This window comes from Heterodontus francisci, chromosome 5, assembly GCF_036365525.1.
Source record: "Heterodontus francisci isolate sHetFra1 chromosome 5, sHetFra1.hap1, whole genome shotgun sequence".
In the NCBI taxonomy this organism is placed as follows: domain Eukaryota; kingdom Metazoa; phylum Chordata; class Chondrichthyes; order Heterodontiformes; family Heterodontidae; genus Heterodontus; species Heterodontus francisci.
This window is the reverse complement of record NC_090375.1, coordinates 100324491-100352379: the sequence shown is the minus strand read 5'-3', so window position 1 is coordinate 100352379 and position 27889 is coordinate 100324491. Positions and strand designations below refer to the sequence as shown.

Below are 27889 nucleotides of genomic sequence, written 5' to 3'. Positions count from 1 at the left end.
CACACTCCATCGATGTCTCCTATTCAGCCCTGGGATGTGCCTTCCTTTAGCCTGATTAATTTACATAATGTTTTTCTTTTATCCATCATAATATTGATAATTTTACATTCAACCTCTTCAGGGTTCACCACCTCTGATATCCTTCACTTTAACGAGTATTCATATCGGTTTTACTTTGCCATTTTTTGATCAGAATCTACAAATTGCCAGTGCTCTCCTCACAGGAGTCCCACCTCACTTTTTGTTTTTACTGATGAACTTCTAAAGTACTTTACTGTTGGTTTTGCTGTTTTTTGACTTTGTTTTTCTTCATACATCCTCCCTGCTTTCCTATCATACAGTTAACCTCTTAATCCCAGGTATACTCGGACCATTACGTCCCTATTCCTCAGATTTGGGGCAATTTCCTCACAACTGCACTTCTGTTTGGTTTCTGAATGCATTAATTATTCTCTTGACTGTCACTACCTCTCCATTGTGCCAGTCAGTTAGTTTCCAGATTATTCCTGAAGTCTGGAAAATGATATTTCAGGATGACCTTCTGAACTCTGCCCTTGCTTAAGCTACTACCCTGTCCTCTGCCCCATTTTCCACTCTGCGCCCTGCCACATCCTGCTCTGTCCCACACTGCTCTCTGTCCTGCTTGCTGCACTCTGGCTCCTGTCCTGTCCCACTATCTGCATTGTGTTTCTCTCTGCTTTCTGCCTCTCACCCCAGGATTTGACCTTGCTGCTGGTTTCTCCCCCATCATACTGTACCCTCATCCCACTTGTCATGCAGACCCCCACCTGTCAAGAATGAGGTATATTAATTTCATTGCATGAACAGTAATTTTAAACTGTTGCTGGAGTGAAGAAATGACTTTTTAAAGACATCACCAGATCTTTCACTGGAGGACATTTGCAAACTAGGAGACAGTGCTTGTGGAGACAACGAACTACTCCCTGGTGCAATTAACCCAAATGGATTTAGATCACCAGACATTGAAGGTGTAAGGGAACTCGCATTCCAAGGTCTGCCAAGATGATACACTCCACAAAGACAGGACTGGTTAAACCAGCTGGTCACATGACTGACTGGCTCGTCCAGGCTTTTTGAACTAACCACAGGACACTTTGAATTGAGATGACGGCAATTTTCAACTGGAACAAGGAAGCCTCTCTCCTTGCTGTCTCTCGCTTTCTCCCGTTTTCTCACAAGCCATCGGACCCACGGAAGACATGTAAGAAGGGTCACTGACCCGAAACGTTAACTCTGCTTCTCTTTCCACAGATGCTGCCAGACCTGCTGAGTGATTCCAGCATTTCTTGTTTTTGTTTAGTCATATTGTATTCTTCTATAGGAAGCTTTTACTTCATACTTTAAAAATTGCCTCAGCAATGACTTGAGTGTTTTTTTAAGTATTTTTATCAAATAACATTGGCAGACTGGAATGTTTCTGCTTTTAATTTTTGTACTCGTATGAACTGTGGACTTTTCATTTTCCTATTTACTACTGCCCTTGCCATCTGGAAACTCTTAGTTTTCTGGAACAAGATTTTCCAGTATAGTCAATTACTTATGAAACTTTCGGGGAATATTTTCTACTCGAGAGTCTAGTAGCCTAGTATCCCCAGTCATGTTTTCACAGCAGAGGAACTGTACAAAATATCTGTTTCTACCCTACCTCTGACCATTTGAACTTGTTGGTAACTATAAAGCAGGAAGCCTCATATTACAACTTTGTAAGACCCTTAGATCCTATACCAAAGCCATGAGCTTGTGGTTGTAGACTGAGAGCAGTAGAGTGTTGAACAAATGGAAGACCAAAAACAAAACATTTTAATTAACCATCAAGTGACCAAAACAATTGATGCATGCATGCATGTCTAAGCAAACAAAATCATACCTATTTGAATGAATGAGGAAATACTGAATACTGTGATGGAAATCACACCTGCCAAATGGAAACATATTAATTTTGTCATGTGGGACACTATTTGAAGGCTTACTGGACATTGAACATAACTTGTTTGAAAAAGACCACAGAGTAGTGGCTGAAAACATGGCTGCACATTTGCATTCTGAAAGACAGTTGCATGGAGAGACAATGGGAGTACTCCCTAATTAGAAACATCGAAAATAGGAGTATGTCATTCAGCCCATTGGGCCTGCTCCGCCTTTCAAAAAGGATCATGGCTGATTGTCTAATTCAGTACCCTGTTCCTGCTTTCTCTTCATATCCCTTGATAAGGAGTAGCGGGTGGGAGGAAAGGTAGTCAAAGTAGCTGAGTCAGTAAGCTTAAAGTAGATGTTGGTTGATAGGCTGTCCCTAGAAATGGAGTCAGGAAGGAAAGAGTCAGAGATGACCATTTTTTTTAGGTGAGGAAGGTTGGAAATTGGAAATGATATTTAAGTCTGGAGCAAGAGCAGCCAACTGTCTGGATACAGCCATCAATGTACCACAAACGAGGCGAGGGAGGGCTCACGTTCCCCACAAAAAGCAAAGCATAACTAGGACCCATACAGGTTCCTATAAAAAACACTATTTGGAGGAAGTGAGTGGAGTTGAAGGAAAAGTTCAATGTGAAACACAGTTCAGTGAGGCAGAGGATGGTGATGGTGGAGTTAAGGCCTCTTGTTCAAGGAAGAAGTGGACAGCTTAAGGCTGCCCTGGTGGGGGATGGGGATGGAGATGTGAAGGAGGGCATCCACAGTGAAAAAGGCGATAGGACCATAAAACTGGAGATTTTAGTGGCGGAGGTTGTTGGAAGAGTCAAGGATGTAGGTGGAAACAGATTGGATAAGGGGCGACAAAAGAAATATAGTTGAGATAGGAAGAAAATTGGTTTTGTTGGTCAAGAACAGGCTGAAGCAATGGGTGTACCTGAGCAATCCTGTTTATAGATCTTGGGAAAGAGATAGAAAGCAGATTATGCAGGTTTGGGGGACTTTGGAGGGCATGGAGTCCGTAACAGTCTTGGAAACAATGGCTGACTAGTGGTGGGGTCATGGTCCAAGGGGAGGTAAAAGATGTCAGAGTTGGTGCTGAGCATCTGCAAGGTAGAGGTTGGCTTAGCAAACAATAGTGCTACTCGTCAGCAGGTTTAATGATGTTAGAGTTGGACCTGAGAAAATGGTATGCTGAAAGTTCAGAGGGAAGTAGCTTAACATTGAGTGAGGGGAGCAGAGAAATTGAGATGGCCAATGTGACGCCAGCAGTTCTCACGAAGAGAGGGTAAGAGGCCAGACAGAGGAAGGGGTCCAGGTGGAATGGGAGTTCTTAAAAACTGGAGAAAGGGTCCAGTGTGCGGGAAGGGCATCGTACCACACCACCTACCTCTGCATTCCAACCATCAAACACATCCTCCCTTCTTCTCTCAGCATTCTGAAGAGACAATTCCCTCCACAACATCCTGATCCACTTGTCTATCAGCACCTTCCCATACAAGCATAGGAGGTATATCGTTTGTACTTTTATCTCCTGCCATCCCACCATCCAGGGACCCAAACACTCGTTGCAAGTGCAACAGTGACTTGCATGTGCTTTTCAATTTAGTACACTGTATTTGTTCACTATCTAGTCTCCACTGCAATGAGGAGACCAAAAACAGATTGGGTAACTGCTTTCTGGAACACCTCCATTCATTTCACGTGGCCCATATCATGACAAGTGTATGCCAAATGATACTTTTTTTTTCCCCTCACTGTCTCCAAGAAAACCCTGAACCAGTTGGCCACTACTACCAGCCAGAAACTTCAGAACCACTAAGTTCAGCCGAAAGACAACTGAATCATCAGGCTCCACAGACTGTATATTCTTTATTGCTCTGGACTCTAATCCGACCAATCTATTCTTCTCCACTCTGTAACCTGCGTGTGCGTGCAAGTTGGAGCGTAGTTTATTATTTTACTTCGATCAGTTTTTGGTTTTAAGTACAATAAACTAACATTTTTCTTGTTTAAACTCAAGAAAACCTGTCTGGTTCTTTTATGATAGCACAAAGGGTTAAACACTCACTGCGCAGGCTTGGAGGGCCGAAGGGCCTGTTCCTGTGCTGTAATTTTCTTTTTCTTTGTTCACTGAATTGGTAAGCATATCCACTGTTTTAAAGGCAATAAACCCGGTTGTAGGCAAAGGTGAGGGACAAGAGGAGAGCCTTTCTACCCCTCCTCACCTGATGCATCATTTTAATTTTCAGCCTGCCCCATTCTCTGACCTCTGCCTCCTACACTGTTCCAATGGAGCTCAGTGGAAGCTGGCGAATCAGCACCCCACTACCCTTTGGACTCGACTCTGAGTTCAGTAATTTCAGATCACAAACTCTAACCACATTTTTCGGGATGGCAACTGCTTATGACCCTCATATTCCTACCCACACCACCTCTAGTTTCGTTACTCATCCCGTTACCATCTCCCCCCGCCCTACACCATCCCTGTCATTCAATCTCTCCTGCCTACCACACAGTCACAGACATTCCCTCATGTTCTCCCCACCACCCCTCCCAGTCTCTGCACCTGCTCAAAATATGCCAGAGATCCAACTTTAGATGTTTTTTGTCAATAGTGATGATCAAAAGACATTGAGAGTCATTGTCTGTGTAAGAATTAGCATTCCATGCCCCCCTCCCCCACTGTGTGTGTCTGGTAAGCTGTGAAGAATCAACAAACTTCGTAGGTGATGCTATTTCAAACAAAGAGCTAATCACATGACTAACCTGCTGGCCAACCTAGGAATTAATTGTATTTTGCTCATTGTAAAGTTTTGAGGCAGACTGCTTTTGAAGACCAAAAGGGAAGCAAAGTCTCGCAAAGTTCCAGGGACCCACAGAAGTAACTTAAGCCTCAAGACAGGAGACTCCTGCATCTTTCTGATACCAGCGAAACAAGTTTGAAAGTATGCACTGGGCCCCATTGAGAACTGCAAGACTTAACTTCAATCAAGGACTTTACATCCAACCCAGAACCAGTAACTGCATTCCATCTATTACTTCAACCCCCCCACTCCCCCCAAACAACAATTCTTTCTCCTCCTCTGTATCTATTTGTGTGCGTGCCTGTTTATTGTGTATGCATGCTCATGTGGCTGTGTTGCATATTTTTAGTAGTTTAACTGAGTTAGAGTGTTAAGGTTAATAAACTTGCATCTTTCTTGTTTAAATCTAAGAAAACATGTCTGGTTGATTCCTTTACAATTACAATTTGAAAGCTGTGAGCAAGGACTCACTGAGGGGAAGCTAAAAACACTGTGTTTTAAAAGTTAAACCCTGTAACGGCCAAACCAGTGTCATGCTAGGCCCCCACTTGCCAAGGATTAATTTTTTCATCAACATGGATTTTAAGCTGTTACTGGAGTGAAGGGAGGACTTGTTGAACAGATCGACCATGGCATGAAGGGATATTTGCAGGACAAAGCAGCCATTCCCTAACATTCAACCCACAATGGACTTTTGATCAGACATTGAAGGTGGGGGAGCTCGCATTTCAGGTTGACTGCTGAGATGGTCGAATACACAAATGGACATGGTCAAACCAGCTTGTCACCTGCTGGGCAACCTGAGTTTGAATTTGTACAAACAGTTTGGGCAGAAAGCAGAATGTTCTTGGACTGAGAAGATCTCTCCTGGCTGGCTCACCACAGCCTCTCCTGTCTGCCTGCTCCCATCTCTTTCTCACAAGCCTCTGAATCCACTGAAGGCACATGAGCCCCAAGAGAGAAAAGTTTCCTACAGCGAACAAGGTTTAAGAAGAATACTGGACCCCAACGGAAAGCAAAATCTACCTCCAATCAAGGACTCTACAGTGAGCTCGAAGAACTGTAAGAAAAACTCTTCAGATATTGCCTCAAACTTTTCCACTTTATTTTTCTTTTTTCTGTTTCTGTTTGCATGTGTGTATCGCATATACATGCTAGCGTGGGCACGATCTGTATCTTTAGGCATAAACTGAAATAGAGTTTGTTTAATAAATTTCAACTTTTCTTCTTTAAATCTAAGCAAGCCTGTTTGTGCTGGTTTCTTTGCCTTATAATTGGAAAGCGGCGAACAAGGATTCACCAAGGGGGAGCTAAAAACACGGTGTGTTTAAAATTTAAACCATTATGGTAAGACCAGGTGAAGGCTGAACGGGAACCCTAGACCTCTTTCTCACCTGGTCATAGCACCAAGAAAAAGCTGAGGGGGAACCCTAGACCCCTTCCTCACCTGGTCGTAACAATACTAAATACCACCAGTCAGAAACAACATCCAAATTGGCAGAGCCTGTGTAGAATTTGCAATCGTCTAATTATTTCAGTGAGTTCAAACATTGGAATTTTTATGTTTAGTAAAATAGCCTTTGATTTTACTGCAGGTGTTTAAGCTAAACAATATCATATTGCTCAGACATCCCATTTTGGAGCCCCCTGAAAAAAATCTTACAAGTAAATTCATAATTCATCCAACTTTCATGTACAAATAAGTTGCCATTGGGAAAAATGCAGGGTCACTGTTCCACTCTAAATTCCACTCTAAATTACAAATATGGTTGTATTTTGGATTGCACTGTTTTACTTTTGTTGGCAACAGCACTTTGTTTCCTCATTATTCCCATCTTCAAAGGTTTCACACAGATTTTCAAAAAGACGCTAAATCATTGTGTAGACAAAAGGATGGCAGATTGGAAGGACATGAAGTCAGTCTTATAGCAGCTTGTTTCTTGGTTTTCTGTTTTTTTGGCAGCACTACTGTTTATAGTCTTGAAAAAATTAAGTCAGGTTGACCTCTCCAACCACTGAAAAAAGTTATGCTGCTTTTGACACGTGTTGATAGCCCATGGGGTTGCACAGTGGTAGTCCAGGAAGTTTTTAACTTCCAACAAACTTAAAAGGTGTTGAATAATTAAGGGGAAGAGGAAAATAGCGAGGGAGGGATGATGGGGTGAAAGAGGAAGCAAATAGAGGAAAGGAGGGAAAGTGGGTTTTGGGAAGTGAGGAGTGGGTGCAAGAGGGGTAGTCGGGGTGAATGGGGAAAAGTGGAGGAGGGAGTGAGTGAAGGAAAAGCAGGAGTGAGGGGGAAGAGGGTACACAGTTATTTTACAAAATTGTGGCTTTTTTTCAAATGATTGTGTAATAGTTTTACAGCTGTTTCACTGATGTACGTTTGCTTAAAAAAAAGGATTTGTAAAAATGTCATTGCTGCTTATGCTTACAGGTGTCTCTTGATCAACCTACATTAGCCATGCCAACAACACACAGGCTGGAAAGCACAACCGGAACTAAATCTACCTCTTCTAGAGCCAAGTCTACACTTAGCCTTCAGGGACCAATCTGTCCACCTGCTAATGTTCCTGCCTCATTGGAAGAGCTGTCTCCTGATAGTATTGATGCCCATACGTTTGATTTTGAAACTATTCCTCATCCAAATTTAGAAGAAGTTCTCAAACAAGGATCTATAGATATGGACTCATTGGCCGAAAGTCCAGAGTCTGATTTTGTGTCAGCTGTAAATGAATTTATGATTGAGGAGAACTTAACCTCACCCAACTTAAACAGTGATCCACAAAGTCCTGAAATGATGCTGGAATCATTATATTCTTCAGTTATTAACGCCATTGATAATAGACGTATGCAGGATACAACTATTGGTGAAAAGGAGGACTCTAAAGAAGTTGCAACTCTAAAAGTGCATATAGAAAAATATAGGCTTATCACTGAAATGTCTCAGTCACATTTTATAAACATTAAGAAAGACCTTAACCATTTCAGAGCACTTGTTCAGAAAGAACAGTGTGATTTTAATAGTTCTATGAAAAATGTAAGTGAAGAACTAAGAAACATAATAGAAACAGTAAAATGTAGAGTTGAAGCAGGAGCACAGGAAAATTATCAACAGAAATTAGAGATTTTCAGGAAGGATTATGAAGAACGACTGGACAAATGGAATGTTGAGGCAGAGGCTGCTCAGCAGAATGTAGAAAAGCTAAAAAAGGATTTATTGGAGCATGAAGATGTCATAAAACAGAAGGACCATGAGTTTGCTGTGATGAGAACTAAAAATGAAACTCTCTTGTGTTTACAATTTAGTAAAGATGAAGAAATACATGACTTGGTGGAAGAGAGCAAAAAGCAAGAGACACGCATCCAAGAACTCAGACAATCCAAAGAGAGTTTATTTGAAGAGTTAAACAGGCTTAAAGTACAGGCTGATCAGAAGATGGAGTGCTTAAGGGAAGAACTTCAAAATCTTGAACAAAGTCATCTGAAGGACCTTGAAGATAACCTGCAAGCCAGGCATCAGCAGGAAATAGAAAGGTTGGTGACTGATCACTGCAGTCAACAAGAACAAATCTTGAGCGAAAATGAAGCAAGGTTAGAACATATGCAACAGTCCCTTACACTAAAGCTCCAGGAACAGGAACAAGAACTTAATGAACTTAAATCTAAAGTGTCTGAGCTTTCTGACATTAGGTGTAAGCTGGAAGTTGAATTGGCATTGAAGGAAGCTGAAACTGAGGAAATAAAGCAGCGTTTAAAAGACAATCAAGTCCAACAAGAGGAGATCACAAAATGTCAGGTCATTAAAGAAACTGAGAAATATAGCGAAGAGATAACTGACTTGAAATGCCAGCTTCAGCTAAAAATTGAAGAATATAAGGTAGGGCTTGCAAAAGAAAGGACACTAATGACCAAAGAAAAAAATCAGTGCATTTCTGAGCTGTTAGACAGGCAAGAAGAGGAGAAGGCCCTCCATAAAGCAGAGCTAAGTAAATTGGACGCAATGAGACAGCAAGCACTTGATGTGGAAGTAATATTAAAGGGACAAGTTGAAGAGCTCAGCATTAAGTTGGAAGAATGTTTGAAAACCATAGAAACACAAAAGGAGGAAATGATGTCTGAAAAACAGAGAATTGTTTTTGAAATTGAAGCAAAATATAAAGCTACTATTCATGGTCTTCAGGAGGAGAAGGAACAACTGCGCAATACATTAAGCCAGGAGAGAGAGAAATTTGTTGGAAATAAAAAGCATGAGGATTGTGAACAAAAAAGACGAGCACTTGAGGAAGAATTGCAAATAAAAAATAAACAACTTGAAAGTCAACTTAAAGAACAAAGTAGAGCTGAGAGGTATGTGAAGTTCTTATGTCTTTATAATTCGTCAATTAAGTAGAAGTGAGAGACCTTGAGACATCCTAAGATTTATTTTCTCCTTTTGTTTCTTATTCTTCATCCTCTACTCAATATTCTTTAACTTCCACAAACTCGGTGGGAAAAGCACAAATGAGTTTCTTTGAATTCTTTTCACTCCAGCTTCTAATACTCTTCTCTCAGATACTGACTTATCCTCCTTATTAATTATTTGCTCAACTTTTTATATATGAGGGATGTGAACTTGAAAGTTCTATACTGCAACCTTTTGATCTTTTATTTCTAGTGACCTGGTGACACCATGTGTAGGAGTACAGATTCTTTGCAGCTGTTTAAGTGTAGTTAGCCTTTTGTAATGCATTTTCTATCAACCACATAAGTAACTGTAAAAACCTTAATCTTGGTGCGCCTTTTAATGAGCTAACTGTTGGCCTACTTGAAAATCTTGCCTCACTATGTTGCATTCTACTTTTTTTTCTTAAAAAAAGAACTTGCATTTATATAGTGTCATTCATGCCCTCAGGGCCTAGTAAAGCACTTTAAGCCAATAAAGTATGTATTTGAAGCAGTCACTTTAATTGTCAGGAAATGTGGTAGCCAATTTGCACAGAGCATGGTCCAACAAGTAACAATGAAATCCCTCCATGGCCTCGCTCCTCCCTATCTCTGTAATCAGCCCTACAACCCTCTGAGATATCTGTGCTCCTTCAATTCTGGCTGCTTAAGCATCCCTGATTTTAATTGCTCCATTATTGGCGGCTGTGCCTTCAGCTGCCAAGGCCCAAACCTCGAATTCCTGCTCTAAACATCTCTACCTCTTCTCTAAGATGCTCTTGTAACCTGCCTTTTTGGCCAAACATTTGGTCCTAATATCTCAGTATTACATTCTGTTTACCAACACTCCTCTGGAATGTTTTGCTACATTAAAAGAGCTATTTAAATAAAGGTTGTCAAAATAGATGACCAGATAGTCTATCTTTATATGTTTATTGAGGGATAACTTTTAGCCAGGACACACACACACCCTGTCTTTCTTTGGTGCTGTGGGACCTTTTCTTTTGCCTGAGCAGGTATACAAGCCCTTGGTTTAGTGTCTCATCCAAAAGACGGTATCACCGACAGTGCAGCAAGCACTGAAGTGCTAGACTAGATTGTGTCTTGTGTCTTATATGGAGTTTGAATTATCAACTTTCTGGCTCAGATGAGAGTGCATTTCATGTTTTGATTTAACATCATGTAAATTTGGGTTTTGTGTGCTTGAACATCCTGCTGCTGAATTGCCAAACATTTTATATTTATTGTGGTTGCATGGTTAGTTAGTGTTTGATAAGCATGCTGGGGTCATTATTGCTGATGGTTAGTGATTGGCTGTTGCATTTCCATTGTCAATTTTTTTTCATAAATTCCATGGTATTGGTGGTTAGATATTGGCTGAAAAAAGACTTTTTTTTGCACAAATAGGAAAGGAGTTCAAAGCCTTTAACAACCTGAGAAGCAAAATTGGGGAGCTGACCACCTTTTTTTAAACGTACATCAGACCTCATCAGATCTGCCCTCTCTCTCTCACTCCAGACATGAGATTTGCTGCCTATCTCCGAATAAAGTTCTAAATATAATATCAAATCTCTTCAGTTCTGTTTCACAGAATCACAGCATGGTTAGGTGGGCTCTGCAACAGTCTCACTCCCCCCACCCTTTCCCTGTCTGTGAACCTGCAAGTTTTTTCTCTTATAATTTTCCAATTCTCTTTTGAAGGCCTCAATTGAATCTACCTGCTCCACGCTCTCAGGCAGTGCATTCCAGATACTAGTCACTCGCTGCATAAAAAAGTTTTTCCTCATGTTGCTGTTGCTTCGTTAATCAGCTTAAATCTGTACTCTCTGATTCTTGATCCTTCTGCCAATGGGAACAGCTTCTCCCTATGAACTCTGTCCAGACCCCATATGATTTTGAACGCCTTGTTAAGGCCACCTGGTGTGATGTAGGTGGTTCCCACTATTCAGCTCCCCACATGACAGCAGCAAGCGTGATTTGTTATTAGGGTTTAACCCCTTGGTGTTTTATTTTTCAAATAAATAGACAGCAACAGATTTTCTTGTAGGTTTAAAAACAGAAAATCAATTGTTTATTGCCCAAAACGCCTATCCCAGATTTGTTGCAAACGTATCCACTCACGCATTCCCAGACACGCACAGAGAAAAAGATAGAGAGGGAAAAGGGGAAAGTGATTTTTTAGTTGGGGGGCAGGTGAAGAGGTCATGATAAATCTGTTGAATTATCTCGCTGGGTACAGACCTGAAATGATAGATTTCTCTCTCGATTGAAATTCAGTTAAAGATGTTGGGTAATAGTTCATAGAGTCATAGAGTCATACAGCATAGAAACAGGCCCTTCGGCCCACCATGTCCATGCTGACCATAATGCCTATCTATACTAATCCCACCTGCCTGCATTAATTCCATATCCTTCTATGCCTTGCTCATTCAAGTACCTGTCCAGATGCCTCTTAAATGTCGCTATTGTTCCTGCCTCCACCACCTCTTCAGGCAGCTCATTCCAGATACCCACTATTCTTTGTGTGAAAAGTTTACACCTTTTGATCCCCTTTAAACCACCTCCCTCTCACCTTAAATTTATGCCCTCTAGTTTTAGTCACCCCTACCATGGGATACAGACTCTGGCTATCTACCCTATCTATGCCTCTTATAATATTATATACCTCTATCATGTCCCCTCTCAGCCTCCTTCGCTTCCGGGAAAACAGACCCAGCCTATCCAATTTCTCTTTATAACTCAAGCCCTCCAAACCAGGCAACATCCTTGTGAATCTTCACTGCTGTCTAGTGTTGATGTAGGAGTCTACAGCAGGGCACATGCCTTCTGGTTTGCTCGAAAGCAAGCTACGTCTTCTCGCTCTCTCTCTGGAGTTTCTCTCACTCTCTAGGCTATCTTTTTTTTTAAAGGTAAAGTTGTGTTACTTCGCACCTTCCTGGTAGGAGATGCTTTGGTCTCTCCCCCATGGTGATCGCACAATGGCCCAGGACTTGGCTACTTCACACTTTATTTGTTTCAGAAGAAGACATTCAATTCTGGAATGTTTTAGGATGGGGTGCAATTGATACCTCTTAGCTTTCAAGAATTTTCCATCCTTTGTCCCTGTCAGACAGTTGAATCCGCAAAAGCCAAGCTTTTTTCTTCGGTGGCCATTTTGGAGTATTGTTTACTTTTTTAAAGAAAGATTCGTTATTAAAAGGCATTCAGTTTTTATAACTCTTTTGTTCATAATTTGTATCATCACACTTCTTGTGTGTGTGAGAACCTCTATCAAATCTCCTCTGAATCTTCTCTTTTCCAAGGAGAACAGCCCCAGCTTCTCCATTCTACCCACGTAACTCAAGTTCCTCATCCCTGGAATCATTCTTGTAAATCTTTTCTACATCCTCTCTAACGCCGTCACATTGTTCCTAAAATGTGGTGTCCAGAACTGGACACAATATTCCAGTTGAGGCAGAACCAGTGTTTTATACAGGCTTATCATAACTTCCTTGCTTTTGTATTCTATCCCCTATTTATAAAGCCCAGGATCTTGTCTGCTTTGTAACTGCTTTCTCAACCTGCCCTGTCACCTTCAATGATCTGTGCATGTATCCCCACCGGGTCCCACTGCTGCTGATGCCCCCTTTTGGATTGAACCCTTATTTTATATTGCCTCTCCTCATTCTTCCTACCAAAATGAATCACCTCACACTTCTCTGCATTAAATTGCATCTGCCACTTGCCCACTATTCCGCGAGCCTGTCCCTGTCCTCTTGCATTTTATCACTATCCTCCTACAATTCATAATACTTCCAAGTTTTGTGTCATCCACATATTTTGAAATTGTTCCTGTACACCCAAGCCTAGGTTATTAATTTATATCAAGAAGAGCAGGGGTCCCTGGGGAACCCCACTATATACCTTCCTCCAGACTGAAAAATAACATTCACCACTTCTCACTGTTTCGTGAAACTCAGCCAATTTCATATCTATGCTGCCACTGTCCCTTTTATTCCATGGCTCTAACTTTGCTTACATGCCTGTTATAAGGCACTTTATCAAATACCTTTTGGAAGTCCATGTACACCACATCAACTGCATTACCCTCATTAACCATTTCTGTTGGGACGTAATTAATAATTTCTGAATGCTTTCCCACCACTGAGGTTATGCTGACTGGTCTGTAGTTGTTGGGCTTATCCTTACACCTTTTTTTGAACAAGGGTATAGCATTTGAAATTCTCCAGTCCTCTGGCACCTCCCCCATATCTAAGGAAGGTTGGAAGATTATAGCTAGTGCTTCCGCAGTTTCCACCCTTACTTCCCTCAGTATCCTTAGATGCATCTCATCCAATCCTAGTGATTTAACAACTTTAAATACATACTATTTAATACCTTCTCTTTATCAATTTATAGCCCATCCAGTATCTCAACAACCTGCTCTTCACTGGGACTTAGACAACATCTTCTTCCTTGGTAAAGACAGATGCAAAGTACTCATTTAGTACCTCAGCCACACTCCATGCGTAAATCCCCTATTAGGTCCTTAAGCAGCTGTACTCCTTTTACCACCTTGGATTCCCTTTCATGTTAGCTGCTAGTCTCTCATACTCTCTCTTTGTTTCCCTTATTTGTTATTCATTTCCCCTCTGAATCTTCTATATTCCGCCTGGTTCTTGGTTGTATTATCCACCTGACATCTGTGATATGCACCCTTTTTCTGCTTCATTTTACTCTCATCTCTTGTGATCCAGGGAGCTCTGAATTGGTTTGCCGTACCTTTCCCTCTCATGGAAATACACCTTGATTGTACTCGAACTATCTCCTGTGTAAAGGCAGCCTGTTGTTCCATTGCAGTTTTGCTTGCCAATCTTTGATACTAATTTATATGGCCAGATCTGTTCTCACCCCATTGAAGTTATCCCTCCCCAAGCTAATTATTTTTACTCTAGATTGCTCTTTGTCCTTTTCCATAGCCAACCTAAACCTTATGATACTGATCACTGTCCTTTTAATGTTCTCCTACTGACACTTGATTCACTTGACCCACCTCATTCCCCAAAACCAGATCCAGCAATGCCTCTTTCCTTGTTAGACTGGAAACATACTGATGTAGAAAATTCTCCTGAACACACTCTAGAAACTCTTGCCCCTCTCTACAGTTTACACTATTACTATCCCAGCCTATATTAGAATAATTAATGTCCCCCATTTTAGCTACTCTATAATTCTTGCACCAGTCTGTGATTCCCTTGCAAGTGTGTTCGTCTTTGGCCCATAGAATGCATCCAGTAATGTCATGATACCTCTGTTGTTTCTTCCAATAAATTTTGTCCTTGATCCCTCTAGGTCATTCTGTGTCATAGAGCGATAGAGCACTGAAACAGGCCCTTCGGCCCACCAAGTCTGTGCCAACCAGCAGCTACCCATTTATACTAATCCTACATTAATCCCATATTCCCTACCGCATCCCCACCATTTTCCTACCACCTACCTACACTAGGGGCAAGTTACAATGACCAATTTACCTATTAACCTGCCAAGTCTTTGGCTGTGGGAGGAAACTGGAGCACACGGCAGAAACCCACGCGGTCACAGGGAGAACTTGCAAACTTCGCACAGGCAGTATCCAGAACCGAACCCGGGTCGCTGGAGCTTTGAGGCTGCGGTGCTAACCACTGTACTGCCCAGTCTATCACCGTAATGTCCTCCTTAATCTAAACTGCCATCCCTCCTCCTTTCTTTCCTTCCCTATCTTTCCTGAGCATCTTGTATCCAGGAATATTTAGTACCTAGTACTGCCCTTTTTTGACCCACATTAGTTATCACCATGACATCATATTTCCACATGGCCGTCTGCACTTCCAGCTCACCAACCTTCTTTACCACACTCTGAGCATTCACATAAATGCACAGTAAACCTATTTTAGACCTTTTACAATCTTCTCTACAGCTATCTTCAAATGTGCAACAATATTTCCAGTTTTATTCTTTTTGATATAGTTTTGAAGTGTTCTTTTATTATGTCCAGCATTACTGGCAAAACAGTGTCAGTTTGGTTCAGGCTGTCTTCAATCCCGGGTATAGTAGCATAGTGGTTATGTTACAGGACTGCTAATCCAGAGGCCCAAACTAATCTGGTTACATGAGTTAAAATCCCAAAATGGCAATAGGGAATTTAAATTGAATTAATTAAATCAATATAGAATAAAAAAGCTAGGGTCAGTAATATGGCCCTACTAGAAGGTCAGAAAAAACCATCTGATTCATTAATATCCTTTAGGGAAGGAAATCTACCACCCTTACCCAGTCTGGCCTATATGTGACCCAAGACCCATAATAATGTGGTCGACTCTTAACTGCCCTCTGAAGTGGCTTAGCAAGTCACTCAGTTTTATCAACCTGCTATGTAACGGTCTAGGAAGAATAAAATCGGACAGACCACTGGCATCGACCCAAGCCCTGGACACGACAAAGGCACACCCTGCTAAGTCCTCACTAGCATCTGGGAACTTATGCCAAAATCAGGCGAGTTGCCCCACGGATTAGTCAAGCAACAGCTTGATATAGCCATACTCACAGAATCATAGCTTTCAGCCAACATCCTCGACTCCAGCATTACGATCCCTGGGTATTTCCTATCCCACACACCAGAAATGGCAGCATAGTGGTCTACTGCCTGGAGGGAGTGGCCCAGGGAGTCCTCAGCATTGACTCTGGGCCTCTTGAGGTTTCATGGCATAAGGTCAAACATGGGCAAGGAAAGCTCCTGCTGATTACCACCTACTGTCCTCCCTTAGCTGCTGAATCAGTGCTGCTCATGTTGAATGTCATTTGGAAGAAGCGCTAAGGGTAACAAGGGCACAGAATGAACTCAGGGTGAGACTTCAATGTCGATCAGCAAGAATAGCTCGATAATAGCACTACTGACCTAGCTGTAGGACATAGCTGTGCCAGACTGAGCCTGCAGCAAGTGGCGAGAGAATCGGCACAAGGGAAAAAATACTTAACCTTGCCCTCACCAATCTGTCTGTGGACACCTTCCATCGTCTTATGTGATGTGACCCCCATGCTTAAATGGGATAGACTCATAGAGTTATACAGCACAGAAACAGGCCCTTCGGCCCATCATGTCTGTGTCGGCCATCAAGTACCTAACGGTTCTAAACCCATTTTCCAGCACTTAGCCTGTAGCCTTGTATGCTATGGCGTTTCAAGTGCTCATCTAAATACTACTTAAATGTTGTGAGGGTTCCTGCCTTTACCACATCTTCAGGCAGTGCGTTCCAGATTCAGAACAGGTCTAGTAGCTCAAAACTGGGCATTAAGAAGCACTGTGGGTCATTAGCAACAACAGAATTGTATTCCACCTCAACCTTTGTGTTGGAACTGGTGATAGATTGGGAAAGGAGGTGGTGCAACGAGACCTGGGTATCCTTGTACACCAGTCGCTGAAAGCAGACATTCAGGTGCAGCAAGCAATTAGGGAGGTGAATGGTATGTTGGCCTTCATTGCAAAAGGATTTGAGTACAGGAGCAAGGATGTCTTACTGCAGTTATACAGGGCCTTGGTGAGACCACATCTGGAGTATTGTGTGCAGTTTAGTCTCCTTATCTTAGGAAGGATGTTCTTGCCTTGGAGGGAGTGCAAAAAAGATTTACTAGGCTGATTGCTGGGATGGCAGGATTGATGTATGAGGAGAGATTAGGTCAACTAGGCCTATATTCACGAGAGTTTCGAAGAATGAGAGGGGATCTCATTGAAACCTATAAAATTCTAACAGGACTCGACAGGCTAGATGCAGGGAGGATGTTCCTGATGGCTGGGGAGCCAGAACCAGGGGTCACAGTCTCAGGATACAGGGTATGCCATTTAGAAACGAGATGAGGAGAAATTTCTTCACTCTGAGGGTGGTGAACCTGTGGAATTCTCTACCGCAGAAGGCGGTGGAGGCCAAGTCCTTAAATATATTCAAGAAGGAGATAGATATATTAATGCCAAAGGGATCAAGGGATATGGGGAGAAAGCGGGAACAGGGTACTGAATTAGACGATCAGCCATGATTTTTTTTTTTGAATGGCCCGAAGGGTCAAATGGCCTACTCCTGCTTCTATTTTCTGTATGTTTCAATGTTAACCTCATGGCCTGGCATATCCTTCACTCTGCCATTGCCATCATGCCAGGTGATTAACCCTGGTTCAGTGAGGAGTACAGGAGAGCGTGTCAGGACCAGCACCAGGTGTACCTGAAAATAATTGCCATCAAGGTGAAGCTCCTATGCAGGACTTGTATGCATGCCAGACAGTGAAAGTGGCTTGCTATGGAGAGCTAAGTGTTCCCATGACTAGTGGATCACATCAAAGCTTTGCAGTCCAGTCATGAATGGTGATGGACAATTAAACGGGACGAGGAGGCTCCATGAACATCTCTATTCTCTTTGATGACAGAACTTTACACGCAAGTGCAAAAGACAGGGCTGGAGCATTTGCAATTTTCAGTAACATTTGCGCCACATGAGTGCCAGGCAATGACCATCTCCAACAAGATAAAATCTAACCATCTTCCATTGATGCTCAAATGGCAATACCATCGCTGAATCCCCCACTATCAACATCCTGGGGGTTACCATTGACTAGAAACTGAACTGGAGTAGTCATATAAATACCATGGCTGCAAGAGCAGGTCAGAGGCTAGGAATCCTGCAGCAAGTAACTCAGCTCCTGACTCCCATAAGCCTGTCCATCTGCAAGGTACAAGTCAGGATTGTGATGGAATACCTTCCACTTACCTGGATGGGTGCAGCTCCAACAACACTCCAGAAACTCGACACCATCCAGGACAAAGCAGCCTCGCTTGATTGGCACTCCATCCACAAACATTTACTCCCTCCACCACCGGCGCACAGTGGCTGCAGTGTGTGCCATCTACAAGATGCACTGCAGCAATGCACCATGGCTCCTTAGACAGCACCTTCTCAACGTGTGACCTCTACCACCTAGAAGGACAAGGGCAGCAGATGCATGGCAATACCGCACTTGCAAGTTCCCACCCAAGCCACACACCATACTTACTTGGAAATCTATCACTGTTCCTTCACTGTCGCTGGGTCAAAATCCTGGAAATCCCTTCCTAACAGCACTGTTGGTATACCTACCCCTCATGGACTATAGCAGTTCTAGAAGGCAGCTCGCCACCAGCTTCTCAAGGTCCATTAAGAATGGGCAATAAACGCTGGCCAAGTTGGGTCGCCACCATCAGTCATGCTAGATTCACTCCACATGAAAACAAACATGACAGCTTAATTTGCTTACAGCAAGATTTCACAAACAGTAGTGAGGTAAAGGACTAGATAATCTCTGTTTGATGGCATGGATTGAGGGACCAATTGGCCAGGATAATTTCCCTACTGTTCTTTGACTAGTGCCATTGGAGTTTTTATGTAGTCTCATGGAGTTCCAAGGAGTAAATTCTGAACTTCCTGTTCATGTTATTCATAAATGGGATTGCAAGAAATACCCAATTGTACATTATAACATTTACTGATGACATTAAGCCTGAGAGGTCAGTGGCAAGTATCAATGCATTTGCAATTGGAGAATTAGGTGTGTAAATGCATTTTTCCTATATTAGAACAGATACTACACTTAAAAAAAAAAAGTAACTTGGTGCGAAGCACTCTAATTCATCTCTAAGATGCAAAAAGGCACCACACAACTCAAGCTAAATGCAGAATATATATCTGGTAAAGAAGAGGGTTGAATATTCTGCAAGATATTCTTGCTATTTCATTGCTGTTTAAACTTGATGGAAAGTTTGTGTAGATATTGTAGAATTTAGCTAAGCTTCATTTTAGGGGATGAATCTTTTATCGAACTGCATTTTTAATTTAGTTTGACAGAACCCATGAATAGGCTGTGACTGTATGTTGAACGAATAGCCTTCGTGGGCTGAATGACCTTTCCAAGTTCCATGCTTCCTGTGTTAGTCCCTATTTTCTTTATGCGTGTTACATGAACACGCTTTGTAAACTACTGATTTATCTAATAAATTTCAAATGCAAAATGCAAGTAGTCTGTTAGGGTAAAACCCAGCCCTCCAGAGGAGGAGGATTCCAAACAGTTGAGCACATTGACCAGCCAGTTCAGGATGATGGAGGCCTTGGGTTTGCTGCGCCCCAAACTGTTTGAATATGTAAGTCTTCAGAATTCCTGTTTTTGCGCGTCTTTCATATACTGCTGTTTATAAGGTTTGTGGAAGTTGAATGTATAGGAAAGATATTAGATTGCTTATCTTGTATGCAATCCTACTTGCTATTTGAAACTGAACCACTACACGCAAAACTATCAATTTCCTCCTGGTGTTATGCTCAATTATTTTGACTTGATATGACTTATGAATGTTGATATACTTTTGCTGATTCTTAGGGTCTTGTGTTTTTCTTCTAATCAAAGAACTAAAGACATGATTTCCCCAACCTGTTGCATGTTGTATCACCTGATGTGTTATATGATGCAAGTTTCTTAATGAAATGGTATTTCTTGTGGAATTATGAAGTTGGGTTCCATTTGTAGATCGAGGAGCACCATGTCTAAAGTAAATAAATTAAATTTTGGGAAACTGAAATGTGAGAAGTGCAATAATGGTTCTCAAAACGGATTTTGCGAATTTTAACTTCTTGCTTCTTTAGTTGCTGCTTTATCTTTTAAAAATATTTTTATACAGGGAAGTTCCACTTTCATCTGCATCAGTGAGTTGGAGTCCTCCACCAAGTGCTATTGCTGACCTTACAGGGAAGTTTCAAGAAGAGAAGGCCAATTTACTAGACCAACTAGAAAAAAGAAATGAAGAACTTCAGAGCCTTAAAACATCACTGATAGCTGAACAACAGGTAGATTTCCTAATCTTGTCTATTCTATAAACTCTATTTTTTGGCATTTGATACTGTTTGATTTTAAATGATTTTAGTTCTAAGTTCATAAGATGTCAGCCATGGCTGAATTGGTAGTGCTCTCGCCTCTGAGTCAGAATGATGTGGGTTCAAGTCCCAGTTCAGGAACTCGAGCACAAAATTTAGGCTGACACTCCAATGCAGTAATGAACGAGTGCTGCAGTAATGAACGAGTGCTGCACTATTGACCATCCCGCTTTTCGGATGAGCCGTTAAACTGAGCCTCATCTGCCCTCAGGTGGGTGTAAAAGATCCCATGCCACTGGAGTTATCTCCAGTACTCTTGCCAATATTTGTCCCTCAACACACTGGAAAACAGAATATCTCCGCATTGACATTTCTCTTTGTGGGACCTGCTGTGCTCCAGGTTTCCTACGTTACACCAGCAACTACGCTGCAACAGTAAAGTGCTTTGGAACATCCTGAGGTAGTGAATTGTGCTACACGAATGATATACATCCTGCTGCTGATGGCTTATAGTGTCTTTTGAATCGCCAGTTTTAGATTACTTTCCTTAGTCTGTTACACTTGTCACGTGGCACTACTGCCATGCTATGATGGGAGTGTTGTCCTTACTGTGAAGCTGGTAGATGTGTCATTGATTGGTAAGTTGGTGATGACAAGAACAAGCAGATTAGTCCCTTTTGTTGGCCCTCTCACCAACTGGTGCAGGTAAGGTCTGGCAGCTGTGTCTTTTAGGGCTCAGCAGTTCAGTGTTTTTAGTGCTAAATCACTATTGATGCTGGACATTGCCATCCTCCACTTAGAGTACATTCTGTGCTTTTGCTTTCTCTAAGCGGTGGTCAGCATCGCTAAGTTCCAATTCGTTAGTTGTGTGCTTTCGGATGGTGGGAGGGGGGTGCGGTTTGCCGAAGGTGGTTTGTAGATGTCAGTCAGCTGTAGGTTTCCTTGGCCTTGTTAACCATGGGGTCCAGAGTTAATGTTGAGTACTCACAGGACGACTCCCATCAGACTATGCAACTATACCCCTACCTCCAGTGGGCCTGTTCTGCTGGTGGGATAAGACGCACAAAGCAATGGTGATGGCTTGGACGTAAGCTGAAAGATGTTGCTTTGTTATGCTTTTTCTTGATGTTTCTCCCAAATTGGCCATCTGTCCACAAATGACAGTGGAGGACTTTGCATATTTGACAGAACTGTGATTGCCTGAGTCTCGTATGGTCGGATACTTGGGTCATTTCCGATAGTTCTTCCAACCCGCTGAGATCTCTGCTTTCCTCCAATTCTGGCCTGTCGAGCATCCCCAGTTTCCTTCCCTCTACCATTGCAGTGCCATGCCTTCAGCTGCTTAAGTCCTATGCTCTGGAATCCCTCCTCTAAATCTCTTCCTCCTCTCCATCTCTCTCTCCCTTTTAATTGCTCCTTAAAACCTAGCTCTTTGTCCAAGCTTTTGGTCACCTATCCTAATATCTCCTTATGAAGCTTAGTGCAAATTTTGTCTGATAACACTCCTATGAAGCATCTTGGGACTTTTTACTATGTTTAAGACACCTATTTAATGCAAGGTGTTTTACAACTCAGTGACTTGCTGGGCCAGTTCAAGAAGACCTTGAGTTAACCACATTATATGACACTTGAATCACATAGAGATAAAATAAGTGAACGATTTTGGATTTTTATGACAAACTGGCAACTTTCACAGTAATTTTTCCCATACTATCTCACAAATTACCAGCTTGGGGATTATCACGTGTGAATGGCCTACATTAGCTTCTTTGTGAGCCATCACAGGTCGTTCAAGTTTTTTTTTGTTCATGGGATGTGGGCATTTGTCACCCATCTCGAATTGCCCTTGACAGCTGAGTGGCTTACTGGGCAATTTCAGAGGTCAGTTAAGAGTCAACCACATTGCTGCGGGTCTGGAGTCGCATGTAGACCAGACCAGATAAGGACAGCAGATTTCCTTCCCACATCAGGGTTGGGGATCAGTATAGCCTGATGTACCCTTATCTTGTTATAGACAAATATTGAGAAGCACACTGAAAATATTTTGGGTGGGACAAGTAGATGGAATTAACAAAATAGAAAATAATAAGGTATGCAGGAATTTACTTTTGGTATCAGGCTCTGTACCTTTGTGTAATAGTAGATCAGGTTTTAAAGAAAGATATAAAGTAACCAAAGCAGTCAATGGGGAAAAAGATGCAGACATTGAATCCCAAGAGTCGTAGAGTTATACAACACAGAAACAGGCCCTTTGGCCCACCGTGTCCGTGTCAGCCATCAAACCTGTCCGAATCCCATTTTCCGGCATTTGGCCCGTAGCCTTGTATGCTATGGCGCTTCAAGAGGAATTTAGTTGTAGGGGTCACAAAAGTGGGTAGCCATGCACACCAGATAGCCATTGTAAATAGAATGGGGAGGAAATAATATAATGCTGCGCAGGAGAACTGCTGCTTGCATCTTATTCCATAATAAGTCCCTCGTATTTATCACTCAATCGTTATTGACCTGATTTTAAAATCTTTCTTTGTTTATGGATCCTTCATAGAGTCATAGAGAGATACAGCACTGAAACAGGCCCTGCAGCCCACCGAGTCTGTGCCGACCATCAACAACCCATTTTTTATACTAATCCTACATTAATTCCATATTCCCCACCTTCCCTCAATTCTCCTACCACCTACCCACACGAGGGGTAATTTACAATGGCCAATTTACCTATCAAACTTCATTGCCTTTATTTCCATCTCAGCCACCTACATTCCAGTTCATGTCCTCTGCTATTTTGAGTTTTGATTCCCCTGACTTTTTTTTATTTGAAAGTTATTTTTATCACTGTCATAAGAGACTTCTGGGTAAGTATCCATTCCTGTTGCTGCTACAGTGATTTCAATTACTAGAAACTCCTTGTAGGTCCAGTTTGGGTACATCACACAAACAGCACGGAATATGATTAGATTGGTCTGAGGGCTACTCCTAATTGGTTATCTTTGGACACCATAACATAAGTAGGTCGGCATACCAGACATCTCAAGGAAGACATTATTGAATGAGAGACAGGGACTCAACAAAATTAATGTAAGCAAGGTAATAGAGAAATTAATGGCACTAAAGAGTGACAGATCCCCAGGACCAGAGGGTTTCCATGTCGGGGTTTAAAAAAACATTCACTCCTTCCACCTCTGACGCACAGTGGTAGCAGTGTGTACCATCTACAAGATGCACTGCAGCAATGCACCAAGGCTCCTTAGACAGCACCTTCCAAACCCGCGACCTCTACCACCTGGAAGGACAAGGGCAGCAGATGCATGGGAACACCACCACTTGCAAGTTCCCATCTAAGCTACACGCCATCCTGACTTGGAACTATATCACTGTCGCTGGGTCAAAATCCTGGAACTCGCTTCTTAACAGCACTGTGGGTGTACCTACCTCACATGGACTGCAGCAGTTCAAGAAGGCAGCTCACCACCATCACATTAAGGGCAATTAGGGATGGGCAATAAATGCTGGCCTGGCCAGCGACACCCACATCCCAGAAATGAATATGAAAAAAAAAAGGCGAGAGCATTGAAGTTGCCCTAATTATAATCTTCCAAACTTCTCTCGATTTGGGAACCGTTCCTTCAAATTGGAAAATAGTGCATACCACTCCACTATTAAAGAAAGGTGAGAGAGGGGAACTATGGATTTGTAGACCATTTGGCCTAACCTCTGTTGTCAGGAAATTTCTTTCTATAATTAAGGATTGGGTGACTGAGCACCTTGAAAATTGTCAGCTGATCAGAGCGAGCCAGCATGGATTTGTAAAGGGTAGGTCATGCCTGATGAATCTAATTGAATTTTTGAGGAGGTGATTAAAGTAGTGGACAGGAGAATGTCTATAGATGCTAATTATATGTACTTAAAGGCATTTGATAAACAACAATGTCATCACCCTCTCCTCAAAAAAAAAAAAAAACCCTCGACCCCAATATTGCAAACTACTGCTCCACCTCCAACCTCGCTTTCCTCTCCAAAGTCCTAGAATATACTGTCGCCTTCCAGATGCCTGCTCATCTTTCCCAGAACTCCATGTTTGAAACCCTCCTGTCAGGTTTCTGCCCCTGCCACAAGACCAAAACAGCTCTTATCAAAGCCACAGATGGCATCCAATGTGTCCCACCTCTGCCTTCTTAACCTGTCTACAGCATTTGGCATGGTTTAACAAACCATCCTCCTTCAACACCTCTCCACATTCGGCCAGCTGGATGGGACTGCACTCGCCTAGTTCCATTCTTATCAATCTGATTGTAGCCAGGGTATCACTTGCGATGGCTTCTCTTCCTGCTCCCATACCGTTACTTCTGGTGTCCCCCAAGGATCTCGTCCGCCTTCTACTTCTCGTCTACGTGCCAGCCTTCAGTAGCCAAAATCCAAAAACACAGGATTGATTTCACCTGTGCGCTGATGATACCCAACTCTACCTCACCACCACCACCTCTCTCAGCTGTTTCTAAATTATCAGGCTGCTTGTCTCACATTCAGTACTGGATGAGCAGAAATTTACTCCAATTAAATATTGGGAAGACTGAAGCCATTTTGTTTGGTCCTTGCCACAAAGTCCATTCCCTAGCCACCAACTCCATCCCGCTCCCTGGCAACTGTCCGAGGATGAATCAGAATATTTGCAACTTCAGTGTCATATTTGACCACGAGATGAGCTTTCAACCACATATCCGTGCCATCACTAAGACCGCCTATTTCCAATTCTGTAACATAGCCTGAATCGACCCCTGCCTCAATCCTTCTATTGCTGAAGCCTTCATCCATGCCTTTGTTACCTAGAGTTCCAGAGTTGACTATTTTAGTACATTCCTGGACAGCCTCCTGCATTCTATCTTCCATAAAGTTGAGATCATCCTAAACTCTGCTGCCGTGTCCTAACTCTCATCAAGTTCCGTTCACTCATCACCCGTTGCTTGCTGACCTACGCTGGCTCCCAGTTAAACAAAGCCTTGATTTTAGAATTCTCATCGTTTTCAAATTGTTCTTGGCCTGACCCCTCCCCATCTCTAATTTCCTCCAGCCCAACAATCCTCCGAGATATCTGTGCTCCTGTAATTCCAACCTCTTGAGCGTCCCCAATTTTAATCACTGCACCATTGGTGGCCGTGCCTTCAGCTGCCTAGGCCTTAAGCTCTGGAATTCCCTCCCGAAATTTGAATGGCAGAGCAGGCTCGATGGGCTGAGTGGCCTACTCCTGCTCCTAATTCGTATGTTCGTATGAAATCTCTCCGCACCTGTGCCTGACTTTCCTACTTGCCTCTGAGCTTTTGGTCATCTGTCCGAATATATATCTCTGTGGCTCAGTGTCATACTTTGTTATGACACTCATGGGCTCTGTGAAACGTTTTTGACATTTAATTATGTTAAAAGAATTATATAAATATAAGTTTTGGTTGATTAAGCCCCCCATGAGAGACTGTTAGCTAAACTTGAATCTTGTGGAACTGAAGAAAAGTTATTGATCTAATTAAGAAATTGACTGAGCAGAAGGAGACAGAGTAGAGTTAACGGGGAGGTACTCGAAGTGGCAGGCAGTGACTCATGGTGTCCCACAGGTATCTCTAATGGGGCCTCAACTATTCGCTGTATTTTTTAACAACCTGGGTAATGGGATAGAAAGCCACATATCCGAATTTCCCGATGAGGCAAAGCTAGGAGGTGTTGTAAGCAGTGTCGATAGAAGCGTAAAATTATGAAGAGTTATTGATAAGTAAATGAACAAAACTGTGGCAAATGGATTTCCATAAGCAAATAAGCAAATGTGAGGGCACCCGCTTTGGACTGAAAAATGAGAGAATAGGGTACTTTCTTGAACATTCTATAAATAGTGAAGATCCAAAGAGACTTGATGGCCAGGGTACACAGATCATTAAAATGTCATGCACAGGTAGAGAAAATAATCGAATAGACAAAAGGAATGCTGGCCTTTATATTTAGATGACTAGAATACAAGGGGGTAGAAGTAATGCTTCAGCCTACAAAACCCTGGTTAAGACCACACCTGGAGTACTGAGAGTAGTTCTGGGCACAACAGCTAAGGAAGGATATTTTTGGCCTTGAAGGAGTGATTTATGAGAATAATGCCTTGACTCCAAGGAATAAGCCATGAGGAGAGATTAAACAAACTAAGATTGTATTCCCCGGAATTTAGAAAGTTAAGTGGTGATTTGTTAACATTTTAAGATATTAAGGAGAATTGATAGGGTAGATAGAAACTATTTCCACCGCTTGGGGAGTCTATGATCAGGGGGCACAACTGAAAAGTTAGATCCAGACCTTTCTGGAGTGAAATTAGGAAACACTTCTTCACGCAAGAAGTGGTGGAAGTTTGGAACACTCTGCCACAGAAGGCAGTTGATGCTAGATCACTTGTTAATTTTAAAACTGAGATTGATGGATTTTTGTTAACCAAAGGTATTGAAGAATATGGGCAAAGGCAGGTGCATGGAGTTGGATCACAGATCATTTGACAAAGTTGAAACTAGCTGTTCTAACTAATACACCTCGCAGCTCCAGAGGACTGAACTATTCAATGAGAAAAATGGCTGATATGCAGCTATAGCACTTTTCTCAGGGTTGGATCGTGAACAAGTTTTTCAAATGCTATGGAAATGAATAATCAAAGTGCAAACAGGTTAACCTTGGACTGTGAGCTCCGAACTAGAGGATGTTAGTATAAAATTAACTTTGAAGTTGAGGCATAACTTGAGATTTCCGCTCTGAAATCCAAAGTAATGGGCATGTGAAATTAGACTCCCAGATTAAGAACTTTTTGTTGTCTGATTAATTTTCTACTGTTATAGCAAACAGCAATTTGTGCCTGTCGGTATACAGTAGGCTTGGACGAGGAACCCAATTTAAAAAAAAAAGACATTAAATTGTGTACTTGGTTGGGGGCAAATCTTCCTGTCTTCAGAGTGTTGAACGTGTATCTGATTACACAAGGTATGATTGCCATGTTTATATCTGGACAGCTAAGTGATGATTTATTTATGTGGCATTCGAGCTTTGGTTTCAAACTTTGCAAAATCACATTCTTTTTTCAAGAGCCAAAATCAAGTTAAATTCAATCCATCATATTTCATAGGAAATAGGAGCATGAGTAAGCCATTTGGCCTTTCGAGCCTGCACCGCCATTCAAACAGATCATGGCTGATCATCTACCTCTACGCCATTTTTTTCCCACTATCCCCATATCCCTTGATGTCGTTTGTATTCAGAAATCTATCAATTTCTGTCTTGAACAAGCTCAATAATTGAGCTTCCACAGCCCTCTGAAGTAGAGAATTCCTCCTCATAGAACTACAGGATCACAGAATAATACAGTGCAGAAGAGGCCCATCGAGTCTGCACCAATGCGTTAACGACACCTGACTTTTCTACCTAATCCCATTTGCCAGCACTTGGCCCATAGCCTTGAATGTTATGACGTGCCAAGTGCTCATCCAGGTACTTTTTAAAGGATGTGAGGCAACCCGCCTCTAACACCCTCCCAGGCAGTGCATTCCAGACCGTCACCAACCTCTGGGTAAAAAAGTTCTTCCTCAAATCCCCCTTAAACCTCCTGTCCCTCACCTTAAACTTGTGTCCCCTCATAACTGACCCATTGACTAAGGGGAACAGCTGCTCCCTATCCACCCTGTCCATGCCCCTCATAATCTTGTACACCTCGATCAGGTCGCCCTTCAGTCTTCTCTGCTCCAGCGAAAACAACCCAAGCCTATCCAACCTTTCTTCATAGTTTAAATGTTCCATCCCAGGCACCAACAAAGAACAAAGAAAATTACA

The 27889-nt window shown here is 42.2% G+C and overlaps 1 protein-coding gene across 5 annotated transcripts in view; it reads left to right on the top strand.

Annotated features, from left to right (window-relative positions):
• The window catches only part of rb1cc1 (RB1-inducible coiled-coil 1), a 311904-nt gene that overhangs the window by 174797 nt on the left and 109218 nt on the right, over positions 1-27889 (top strand). For all 5 annotated transcript variants that reach the window (XM_068031835.1, XM_068031832.1, XM_068031833.1 and 2 more), the window contains 2 exons: positions 7171-9083; positions 19864-20029. In XM_068031835.1, coding sequence (XP_067887936.1) covers positions 7171-9083; positions 19864-20029 — 2079 coding nt within the window. The remainder of the gene's footprint in view (positions 1-7170; positions 9084-19863; positions 20030-27889) is intronic.